This window comes from Mauremys reevesii, linkage group 18 (assembly GCF_016161935.1).
Source record: "Mauremys reevesii isolate NIE-2019 linkage group 18, ASM1616193v1, whole genome shotgun sequence".
Lineage (NCBI taxonomy): Eukaryota > Metazoa > Chordata > Testudines > Geoemydidae > Mauremys > Mauremys reevesii.
In genome coordinates, this window is record NC_052640.1 from 5,519,126 (window position 1) to 5,531,650 (window position 12,525).

The window sequence follows — 12,525 nt, forward strand, 5'->3', positions numbered from 1 at the left end:
AAATTCAGCATTAAATTATCCAGCGTCCTGCAGGATTATAGAAACCAAACTGTGAGGACTTACAAATAGTATCAACAGCTATGTACCGCATGCAAGTATTCTTTTTGTTCTGATATTGAACCATTAAAAGAGTACAAAATATGAACTAGGAAGTGTAGGATTTACCTTCATTTTGATTGCAGTGGGGAAGGTACATACAAGTAAAGTTTATTCATTCTTTGAATGGTCAGATAATCTTTTATTTTCCATCTCTGGCTATAACACTGAAAGGAATTTTCTGTTCCAGGGAAAGCAAGTATGTTCCAACTGGACAACGAAATAGAGATGTTCTGTCCTGGGGAGGAGGCAGACAAAATTCACCAAGGATGGGCCAATCTGGATCGGGCCCCTCAATTTCGAGATCTGGATCCCATACTTCAGACTTTAGTCCTAATTCTGGAGCAGACCAAAGAGTAGTTAATGGAGGCAAGTATCTCAGTTGAATCAATGAGTCTTATTTGAGTGACTTCTTGTTTCTAAAAATGTGGCAACTATGAAGTTATGTGAGATACTGATCACAAAACAAAACAATCATACAACTAAAATAGCAAAAACTGATCCTTTTTCCAAGGATAAGTCAGACTAGTATATAGAGTTCATGGTTTTCACTTTGGTTTAACCTTTTATTGCTATCTGATAATGAACACTTAAATATTTACTCAACTACATTGTGGGTAGTTTCATGCAGCTGAGAACTTAATTTGTTTACCTTCTGCTAAAACACCTTAAACTTGAAGGGGAAGATGAATCTTTAGATGACTGATACACATTTCTGTAGTGTTACGTGAAGTCTTGTACATATTAAATTAGTGACGATCAGCTTTGTGTTGTGGGTGGGTGTGAGAAGAGTTGAAGTACTGATCTCCAGATATCAAACTAGTCTCTGGTGCGACTTGGGAAAGAGGCAGCAGTGTAAGAAGAAATATCACTTGGCGCTCTTGTATGAGGACCCAATCCAACTTCCTCTGAAAGCAATGTAAAGGCTCCCATTGATTTCAGTGTGACGTAGTGTGGCGTGATTAAGATATGCAATAGGAAGGAAAAACAACTGGGTAGAGAGGGAAGTTCTCCAGAAGTTTTCTCTCCAGATAAATACTCTTGAGTATCTTCGGCTGTGTGTACGTTTGTGTGTGTGTGTGTGTGTGTACGTTTGTTTGTGTGTGTGTGTGTGTGTGTATATACACACACACACATACATAACTGAGCAAAGTGCAGCACTGTTTCCTTTAACAGAGCTAATTGAGTCCTATATGCTGCGAACTGGACATTCAGTTGTTGGCATGTGTTGTTTATTGAGTTCAGTAATACGCCAGCCTCGTTGGAATACTTTTATTTTTTTTAAAAAAACCTAACATTTAAAGATGTGGAGAAATAAAACAGCACATAATACTCAAGTGTGGCGCTCTAGGGAGGAGACCTGGGCAATACCTAGATAAAGGTAAGTGATGTTTACTACTTAAATATTTTTCCTTTAAACGTTCTGATCTGCAGCACTCAACTACTGCCCAAACAATATAAATTTTGTTTGAAATCTACATTTCGTGCCTGTATAGTTTATTGAATGCACAGCAGTCAGAAGTGTATGCATTATGTTCTTAAATTGTGAAGTTGGTTGCTTTGTTTCAAAAACGAATTTTAAATAAGCCCTCTACAGAAGTGGTAGGGGCACAAATGTCAGACTTCAGACACTGAACACCGCTGTTTTTTGTAAAGAAATACTTTCTATAGTTGATATCGCGCATTGTCATTAAGTTTGAAAAGTAATAGCTTGCATAGTCAGTACTGTATGTGAATCACTGTATGAGATCCTTTAGTAGCTATTTATGCATCTTATCTAGAGAAATGTGTACTGAGAAACATGTATATAAACAGGCTAACAGATTAAGCTTTAACTATCTATTCCTCAGTAGTATTTGTAGATCCTAAATTAACCCTTTGGGGAGCTCATGAGACATTCAGATGTTAAATTTGACCAGTCTCGAAGAGGGGAAAACAACCTAACAGGGATTATTCTACCACTTGTAGAAATGAATGAATTTGTCCCCAAAGGGTTAATCATATGAAAAATCATTTTTGTCATATTTTACTTTTTTTTTTCTGTGTACCTTTTTCCCCCCATAATTTTTCTTTAGTTTTTATACTTTCCTTCATATCATTTGTTCTGTCAGGTGTTCCCTGGCCATCGCCTTGCCCATCTCCTTCCTCTCGCCCACCTTCTCGCTACCAGTCAGGTCCCAACTCTCTTCCACCTCGGGCAGCCACCCCTACAAGGCCGCCCTCCAGGCCCCCCTCGCGGCCGTCCAGGCCCCCGTCTCACCCCTCTGCTCATGGTTCTCCAGCTCCTGTCTCTACTATGCCTAAACGCATGTCTGCAGAAGGTACAATACCACAATTTGTTCATGTTTTTGTTTGTCTTTGTTTAACTCCTTTGTGAGTTTAATTACAAAATTGTTTTTCCTCTTCATTACTTAACCTATAATTTGTGTTTAACTTTAGTTTATCAGACTATTTCTATTAACCTTTTTATTTAAAGAAACTTTACAAAAACAAAATATAAAGCTGTGAAATTTCCCAAGTTGGTATGAAATAAACTCAGCTTTGTAACGCTGCTCAGTGTCTTAACCTAGCAAACGGCAACACACAGGGCCTGGCAGTTATTTTAGAAGGCTTTCTTAGGAATGTTATTTTTAGGATCGCTGTAAAAATTTCAAGCATTTTGTCATGTTGTACCATATACAACAGTTAAATAAACCAGACTCATTCCAACTGCTTACTCACAGATCCCAAAATCCTGTTTTTGATAAAAGTGCACTGTGAAAAGAGATTAGAATGAATTACTTTAAAAATGAACCTGTAGAAAATATTGACATAATTGACGCTTACATCAGTGGGGCAGCAACATGGTATACCTTTGGTAGCTAACAGTACATATAAAGGATCACATTCTTCAATCTCATAGTTCAAACACTTCTCCACGTATAACTAAATTTATATATGGTGCACTCCAGTATTATGGTGATGGACACCTCATGAATGTGTGATTCATAGTCAAATCATGTAAAGAAATAGACAATATTGCATACCAGTGCACTAACTGGAAAGTTTGATGACCCCTCAAAATAGATATTTCAACAGAAACGTCAGTCAGGGACACAGCAATCTCCGATCAGCTGAATCAATTACTAATATGTCGTGACTTGCCTGCTAGAATCTCAAGATGATCTCTTTCAAAGAAGATGGTAATAGATGTACCCGCAGCAGTTTCCTTCATTGCTTTTGGCTATCATTGCTAGCCTTATTGACTAAATAAAATCTTGAGAATCCAGCATGCAAGTTCCACTGTTTTTTAGCTGCTCTGATTCAACAAGTGTGGAATGAAGCATGTTGTTAGATGGTTCAGGTTTCAACACTCCTCCAGAGGAGGCTAGTAGACTAGTTTGCTTGGCTCAGGTCACAGTAAGCAATATTAAAATGCACATAATTCTTGAATTTAAAATTTCTCAAGAAGTAAATTGGTGCTGCAAATTTTTTTGTTAAACACTAATGAAGCTTGTAACTGCTAGTGAATTCATGCCCAGATATCAAGATGATTGGCAAGTTAGGATTCCTAGATTGATTGGACCAGTAATATTCACCCATGTGTCCAATTGCCCTGAACCCATGGCACGCCGGTTATGGTCAACACCTATTTAACTTGCTTGACTTTATTGTCCTACTAGAGCTTACGGGAATTGGAGCTTAGATCCAGTTGTAAAAATGGATAGTAAACTTAGCTACACTTACAGTAAGAGAGATTTTAGGTATTCATAGTGTGGGGATGTGTTCTTCTTCCTAGGGCCACCGCGGATGTCTCCTAAGGCACAACGGCACCCTCGAGGTCACAGAGTCTCTACTGGTAGGGGTACAATTTCAAGTGGCTTAGAATTTGTATCTCATAATGCACCAGGGGAAGCATCTACTTCTACAGTGGCACGAGGCAGCCCATCAGGTGGGACGTGGTCATCAGTTGTCAGTGGGGGTAGGTATAGCTTGGCTTATTGCAGATGGTTTTCCAGGGATGCTTTTAGAATAATAATGTTAAGCAGAATCTTAAACTTCCAGGCAGTTCAGCCTTTGAATAAACATCAGATCTGCTAAATGATTGTAGTACTGCCTTAACTTCAAAGGGGTTGTTCCGTCAACTGTTTGCTGCAATTAAACATAATTGAAAGGAAGGAAAATGCCTAGGAGTTAGCTGAAAGGAAGTGTACTCCTAAGAAAGCTATTGGAAGAGGCGAGTAACAGGGTATAGGCCCCACTCACACAACTATACCTTAGTACTGCTGTGTGACTAAATTCATGTGCAGTTGTATATGAACAAGAACCTTGGGTAGCGAGGAAAGTAAGAGTGATAGGCCAAGAAAAGTTGGAATTCTACTTAAGGTGAAGCCTTTATAAGGGAATTCAAAATTACATGTTTCTCTTAAAACTGTCCTAGGTTTTAATTTGCTTCCTTTCCAATCTTATAAATCAGGATTACTGTGTACAGTCAGTAAATAGGTCTGTCTCGTTCTGTTATAGCTCTGAATTCTTTCAATCAGAATTTTCAGTTAACAGCCTCTTAATTGAAGGCATAGTATTTAAAGCTTATTTTTATGACACTGAATGTCTACTCTAGAGGCTTTTAAACTCTTTTATAGTGTGGGCTGTCTTAGTGAGTTAGCAACAGTCAGCCCCCAACAAGTGAGATACAGTCTGGAGCTTGAAGCTTAGCACTGCTAGACCTCCAGAAGATCATGCAATGGAGACACTGTTTTAAAGAATGTCATTTTGTAATGCATAGCCACATTTTGATAGACTAAGGCTATTTCTTAGACCTGCTGCCTTAAGCTTTCTATTTCAGTACAATTCTGTCACTCTCCTTGGTGATTTTTCTTCTTTCTTTTATTAACATACAATAGGGCTATTAACATGAAAACAGGATCTTTTTTTAGGGGTGTGTGGGTTGTGTTTTTTTGTTTGTTTGTTTGTTTTTTTGTCTCACTTGAAGTCATAATCTTCTGGCATCACAGCTAGTTGCTTTCAAGATAATCAGTGTCAAAGCAGATTATAATATATGGCGAGGAATAGGCAGGAGGAGCAGGTGGTCTCCTAAGGAATATTTATTCTGTATGCATATATTTGTTCTTAGTTATAGAACTTCTGGCATGGCAGCAAATTTCATATATAAGTATCTGTCTCAGTGGAATACTTCAGTTTTCCAGTAGGCATCAATCTCTAAAGACGAGCATGTAAAGCAAGTCATATATAAGATAGTCCTATCCTTCAGTCACTTTTAAAAAAGTGTTTTACATTTGTTTGTATAGCGGGCCACCTCTTTTGCTGTGCCTGAAACTGTGTGTTAATCTGAGCTGTTGTGGTTGGACCGATTTGGAATTGCAGCTTCGTTGTAGGACTGCAGGGCAGTGATTGTGTATTGAGGGAATCTTTCTGACAAATCCTACATGTAATCTGAAATGCTGCATTATAAAGAACTAAGAAATGTACCTGAAAGGTAAACAGGTTTTCAATAATTGTATTATGTTGCACTAACTATTTTTAAAGCATGTTCTTAGGCTTCATTTTTTTAAGCACTTAACAGCTATAGGGGCTCAGCTATCCTATAACTATTGTTTCTATTTATTCTAGTTCCAAGATTATCCCCTAAAACACACAGGCCTAGGTCGCCAAGACAGAGCAGTGTTGGAAGTACTCCAGCTGGGCCAGCTCTGTCCTCTCCTCAAGCTGGTACTATTCCTACTGAATCAGTTGCCATGCCTGTCCCAGCTGCATCTCCCACACCTGCCAGTCCTGCATCCAATAGAGCAGTTACCCCATCCAGTGAAGGTAAACTGTCCTGATACTTCAAATTCTGCAGTTTTAGTCTTAAGTGAAGGGAAAGGATATACTGACCCAAACACTATACTTCTTTCCTATTAGAAACAACATTTTTCTTATGTTTTGTGGATTTTATTGCATTGTGTTCCACTGTATATAGTCAGTTGCATGATATTCGAGTGTGGGGGTGGGTATCTTACACAGCAACGCTGCTGAAAAACATTGATAGGCTAAGGCTGTGTCTACACTACAGAGCCTGTGTTTGCATAGCTATGGTGGCATAGCCCCTACTGTAGATGCAGCATAAAGCGCCAGAAGGAATTTTTCCTGCTGGTGTAGGAACATCACATCTGGATAACATTCGCTATGCCAGCAGAAGCACTCTTCTGTCTGCATCTGTGCTGGGGGGGTTTGTTGGCATAGCTGTGTCAGTCACGGTTGTGGGTTGTGTTTTTTTCTTTCTTTCATGTCCCTGACTGATATAGCTATGCTAATGCATATTTTAAACGTAGACCAAGCCTAATAAACTTCTCCCCATTCCTCTGTACTTCTCTTAACAGAATGTGTAGCATACAGTTATTGTCATACTTAAAGGTGACCTGAAAAGATTTTTTTTAAAAACTGAATTTGCAGCCTTGTCTTGTATCCAAAATATTAGCAATATAAAATCAATTTTTTGTTAGCAGAATGCTTGAAGGTCTCAGAACTCCCAAACACCTGTAAAACCTTAATTGAAGAGCCCAGGCGGTTCATTTTTCTAACAGTGGCTTTCTTTATCCAAACTGTTTAAATCTTTACTTGACTGTTGTGAGTTCTTTTCACTAGTTTTCAAGTCACCATAGTCCTTCAGCCCAGGCAGACCCTGAATTTCTAATGTAAAACAAAGTGCAGTTTTTTTTCCCAGTTTCTCATTAGACATCATAAAGCATTTTAAAAAATTAAGCCTATTTTTTTTTTCCTTTGCAGCTCACCTTTAACAGAATTTTCGTAAATGTAAAATGGCTCTTAGCTTCCTCTTCTTCCTCCTAAGTTCTCTTCTGGCCTAAAGTTTTCCCTCAAATATTTCTTTCCCTGCAGTTCTTACCATCTTCTTATGAGGTGTATGTCTATACATAATATATATATTTGAAAGTAACTTTGAATTGAAATTATATTTCTAGCTAAAGATTCCAGGCTTCAGGACCAGAGGCAGAATTCTGCAACTGGAAACAAGGAAAATGCTAAGCCAAGTGAGATTTCTCCTAGCTTTACTAAACCTGAAAACAAAGGTTTGTATCTAAAAGTTCTCTTAAATATTTTTAGCGTAATTTAGGGAATTGTAAGCACAAATCCCAGTATCAGTTAGTGAAATTAACATCTTATTAGAGTGACCTTTAGGCAGTTGCTTCAGCTTTCTACAAGAATTTTTGTTCATGCAGCTGTGAAAGTGAACAGCATTACAAACTTTGCAGAGGGATTATTCCTTAACCATTCCATCAACATTAAAATAAAATATGGGAACACTTCTGTTGACTAGTTTTGTAAAGACTAGTTTTTAACCAAGCTTAAATGGACCAGAGTTTCCCTTTTAAGTATTATGTTCATGATACATAAGATTTTTGCTTCTTGGATATTATAGTTCTCATAGTAACAAAAAGTAAATGTATGGTTTTGATTCAGCTTTCTTTATAACCTGCTCCATAGTTGCTCATAGGTCTCAAAAAATCTTCTATGCGGGGAGGGATAGCTCAGTGGTTCAAGCATTGGCCTGCTAAACCCAGGGTAGTGAGTTCAATCCTTGAGGAGCCCATTTAGGGATCTGGGGCAAAAATCTGTCTGGGGATTAGTCCTGCTTTGAGCAGGGGGTTGGACTAGATGACCTCCTGAGGTCCCTTCCAACCCCGATATTCTATGATTATTACATTTTTTCAGTTTAGTCTCTAGTCTTAACATTTTAATGTTTCTGACCATATGCAATGTAAACTTTAAGGTTGTATTATTGCATTGGCGTCTGCCAGAGTGCACTGCAGAGTTTCTTAGCTCTACATCTAGGTTTTCCTGTATCTAGAGTGTGGTGTAGCAAAAACTTATGGATCTGCCAAAAAATAACCATGGTTTCAGTGGTAAGGATTTTTGTGTGTTTAGGAATGCAGTTTGTGGAGTTGTATAAAACTGTAGAGCTATAATGAAGCAGCTGAGTGTTTTGGTTTTTTTAAGAAGAAAATAAGCACAAAGATCTACATTCATGATGCAAATTTAAAATATGAAATGCAGAAGTTGTGTTTCTTAGAAATGGCTGAATAACGTGAGTGGAAAAATTAACAACTAATGGTTATTCAGAAAAATGCATTGACCTACTCAACTATTCAGTCAGCTCTAGTTTTTGTAGTTAATTTGCACACAGGTTGTACTTTGAATTACTAATTAGGTCAAATTATTTTGTATTAAAGTTTTAACACTTGCATTTCCTTGTTTATTTTAAATTTGTAACTTGATGATGTATTAACGTGTGTGTGTGTGTGTTCCTTATTGTGAATTATGGCCTGCTGTCATTTTGTTGTAGGGTTCTAGTAATATAAAGCACAGAACCGGTGTGTTTTTTTTGTTGTTGTTGTTTTTTTGTTTTTTTTGGTGTGGTCTCCATAAAAAGATTAACCCTGTACTTCAAATGGTTTAAAAGCCATGGCGCTCACACAACTAATTTGAGAGTGGGAAAAGCAGAATCGAACGAGACTGCTTCAGTTTGGGGAAACAAGAATGAGTGGCTGCAGTTTCTTGAGATACAGAGCTACTTCTACTTCTCTCTCTGCTTTGTTTAGAAACGTGGATAGGAGGTTGATACATTACTGGATCTTTCCTCTTTAGTACAGCTCAAGATTTTGGAGGCTGCATTGTAACTAAATTTAAGTATCTCTGCAGATAAAGCACAAAATTTAACTTAAAATCCCCAAAGTGTAATGTATTTAAGGGAGCACGTAGATAACTGATCAATCAGTTCAGCCCTTGGGGCTTTTCATTTTCTCTTATGCAGTAATTTGGATTAGAATTGCCACTGAATGTTTGCTCCTGTTGGAGTAACAACAACTTTCCAAATCAAAGGCATTATCTTTCTTTCATTCTGGGAAACATGATATTTGTGTTACTGACATAACTCCAGTTATTATAAGTTTTGTTTTATGTGGAGTAGGAGTTTGGATTTTTCATGTGTATATTATGTTTGGCAGGTGTATCTTCAGTTGTTTCAGAACACAGAAAACAGATTGATGATTTAAAGAAATTTAAGAACGACTTTAGGGTAAGTGTCTTTCATGTGGGCGTTGACTAAAAGAGTTTTATACCGTCCTTTTCCATTGATGTGTATCTATATTTTCAGTTAAGGAGTTGAGCATATTTATCAATAGGAAAATAGGCCCTTAAATTAATGAGTACATATTAGAATGTCATTCAAACAAACATATTCATATAAGATTGTGATACAAGCCTATATAAACAAAGTCAGTGCAGACTCTCCTTAATCTGTATGTGGTACTTAGGTGTCTCAGACTATTGAGCATATGTAAAATGCAGATTATACTGTATATACTCGATCATAAACCGGTTCGTTTATAAGCCGACCCCTGACACACACACAGCCCCCTTTCCCCCCCGCCCCCCCAAGATGGATAAGTAGAAATGGAAAAATTTGTACAACCCGTTCATAAGACGACTCCATAATTCAGGGGTCAGCAAACTTTTTGGCTCCCAGGCCATCGGGATAAGCCATCAGGTCTGAGATGGTTTATTTACCTTGAGCGTCCGCAGGCACAGAGGTAAACCTAAGTAAACAAAGTGTACCAGCGTGCCAGCTGCTTACCCTGATGGGCTGGGACAGCAACTGGTGGGGAATTGTTTTTGGGGGTAGAAGCTGGGAGTCAGGGGAGTAACCCCTGTGACCACCCCACATGACCCCACCTCTAGCCTGGGACCCCCACACTCTCCCCATCCCATCCCTTCCCACCTTATCTGGGGAGGGCCAGGGGAGGATGTCTCTGACCTGACTGGAGCTGCTCCGGCAGACCGGGCGGCGCGGCCACAGCCTGCTCTACGGGCCAGACAGGGTGGCGCGGCTGCAGCATGTTCCAGCAGGCTGGGCTGGGCAGCGTGGCTGCAGCGTGCCCCGGTACCCGGGTGGCGTGGCCACAGCCTGCTTTGGGGGGTGGGGCCGAGCGGCACGCCTGCAGTCTGCCAGCCCTGGAGTGGTAGCTGCTTTGGAAGCTGGTGGGAGAGCAGCATGGCCAGAAGTGGAGAGACTCTGGCCCTGCCTCTTCCCTTCTGTCTCTGCTGGCTGTGCTGCTTCTTCTTGCTCCCTCTCTTGGGAGGAGGGGCTGTGTCCCACCTTTCCCTCTCTATACCCGTTCATAAGCCGACCCCTGTCTCTGGTGCTTCCCTTTTTTACTAAAAAAAAAAAATTCGGCTTATGAATGAGTATATATGGTAATTTAGATACTGTCTATTGGAACACTAGTTGGAACCCTTTTGTGTCTCACTGTAAATAGCTAGAGCACTTGGGGCACATATAATTAACTGTGATGTAGCAATGTTGCACATCTTCCCTCCCAGAGAACCTCTAAATCCCAAAAGCAGCTATGCCATAATATATCTAATAGTTTACCTAACTTAGAATATTTAATTGAACCTTTTAGCTATCTGGGGGCAAACATGGCTTCTTAAATTGCTATCTCATCATTAAGTGTTACTGTTACATTGTATTGAATAGTGTCTAGTACTTCTTAGGTGTTGCTGTGATTTGTACCTTCATTAGAAAATGAAAAGGAAGCCTCTTCAATCCCATCAAACTCGTTCTTTCATCTAAGCCTCCTTAAGTTTATAGACCCATCACATGTGTGCGCTTATTTCTGTTTTTAGTGATGAAACCTGCATTTTCCATTAAAATAATTTCAGGCTCCTGCAGCTGAACAGTTTATGGAAGTTTATGGAAAAGGCATTTTCCTTTTTGATTGCATAAGTATTGTTAGTAGTAATTCATGTGTTTTCTGCATCCCTGCATAGGGATGATATTTATCGAAAGTGTTAACTATTGGTGCTTTCAGTTACAGCCAAGTTCCACCTCAGAGACTGTGGATCAACTGCTAAACAAAAACCGAGAAGGTGAAAAATCCAGAGATGTGATTAAAGAGAAAACAGAATCAAACTCTAAAGAATCTGTCATTGAAACCAGTAGTAATGCGAACTCTAACAGTGGCAGTAGCAAATCGAATAGTCCCAGTATTTCTCCATCAACTAGTAGTAGCTCTGAGCAGAAGCGAGGGCCAGAGGTAACCTCTCAGGGTGTACAGACATCTGGACCTGGAAGTAAACAAGATAAAGAGGATAAAGAAGAGAAGAAAGATACCTCTGAGTAAGTAATTGTGTTCTTAATAAGCAAATCGGGTGTGTTCTGTTTTTAGAATCCCCTGCAAAGGGGAGAGCTACTGTTTTGAAAAAATTAATTCTTAGTATTTATATAGGACTTTACATTAATGAATTAATCTTCACAACGCCTCTGAATTAGGTGGATAAATGTATGTGTTTTACAAATGGAGAAACTAAGGCAGGAGTTAAATGACTTGCCCAAAGCCATGCTGCAGGTTGGTGGCCGAGCTAGAACTCTGATCCTCCTGATACCAGTCCTGCACTCATTTGTCTAAACGCTGTCCCTTTGTCAGTCAGACTAAGCACCATCAAAAATGTGCTTTGTAGAAATAAATGTAGTAGATTACTTTTTTCCTTTTTCTTTCCATACAGTGTAATTAGCCGTGTGCCCCTTAGTTTCCTGTAAGTCTTCTCAGTCATAAACCTAATCCGACAATATTTTTATGTTGTGATGGGATTTTAATAACTCGAACAGTTGAACTATGGAAGACTTCAGGGGAAATGTTTGTGAAGGAATATCTCTGAACTTTAAATCCTTTGTGTGTTTTTGTGTGTAGGCAAGTTAGGAAATCAACACTTAATCCCAATGCAAAGGAGTTCAACCCTCGATCTTTTGCTCAAGTAAGTTGATAGTTGTATTAAGCGATATTGCATGCGGTGACATACAACCTCTCAAGTAATTGCACAGTAATATTGCTTTTCTTTGTACATTTGGGTCAAGTACGCTGTATTCTGCTAGTTGAGTCTGAGGGCTGGTCTACACTCTGAATTTACATTGACATAGCTACGTTTTTCAGGGCTGTAAAAAATCCACACACCTGAGAGATGTAGCTGTGCTAACCCAACCCCTGGTGTAGAAGACAGTGCTACTGACTCTCAGGGAGGTACATTACCTACGCCGATGGGAGAGCCCCTCCCATTGGTGTAAGTAGTGTCTACACTGAAGTGCTAAAGCAGTGCTGCTCTAGCATTTGAAGTGTAGACATACCCTTTGTGTCTCTGACCAATTCTCCTTCATAATTTAACAGTGTACCAGATTAATTCTCAGGGTTTTTAAGAACAGCAGTTTGGTACATCAAACCATAACACATTTTGAAAGGGGTTTACTATATTTCAGTAAACAACAGACTACACCAAATGTGGTAGCCTTTTTTATTAAATAAAATAGTACGTCTTAAATACCTGGTCTGAGTGACCATTTGGGAGGCCAGATTATATTTATTTCCTTCAGATCTTCAC

At 39.1% G+C, this 12,525-nt stretch overlaps 1 protein-coding gene across 16 annotated transcripts in view; it reads left to right on the forward strand.

Annotated features, from left to right (window-relative positions):
* ATXN2 (ataxin 2) overlaps positions 1–12,525 on the forward strand; it is an 84,055-nt gene that overhangs the window by 43,648 nt on the left and 27,882 nt on the right. For 11 of the 16 annotated variants that reach the window (XM_039504665.1, XM_039504669.1, XM_039504666.1 and 8 more), the window contains 8 exons: positions 287–465; positions 2,208–2,417; positions 3,875–4,057; positions 5,707–5,904; positions 7,056–7,163; positions 9,099–9,169; positions 10,965–11,272; positions 11,844–11,907. In XM_039504665.1, coding sequence (XP_039360599.1) covers positions 287–465; positions 2,208–2,417; positions 3,875–4,057; positions 5,707–5,904; positions 7,056–7,163; positions 9,099–9,169; positions 10,965–11,272; positions 11,844–11,907 — 1,321 coding nt within the window. The remainder of the gene's footprint in view (positions 1–286; positions 466–2,207; positions 2,418–3,874; positions 4,058–5,706; positions 5,905–7,055; positions 7,164–9,098; positions 9,170–10,964; positions 11,273–11,843; positions 11,908–12,525) is intronic. The other 5 variants (XM_039504659.1, XM_039504663.1, XM_039504667.1 and 2 more) reach the window with 5 other exon arrangements.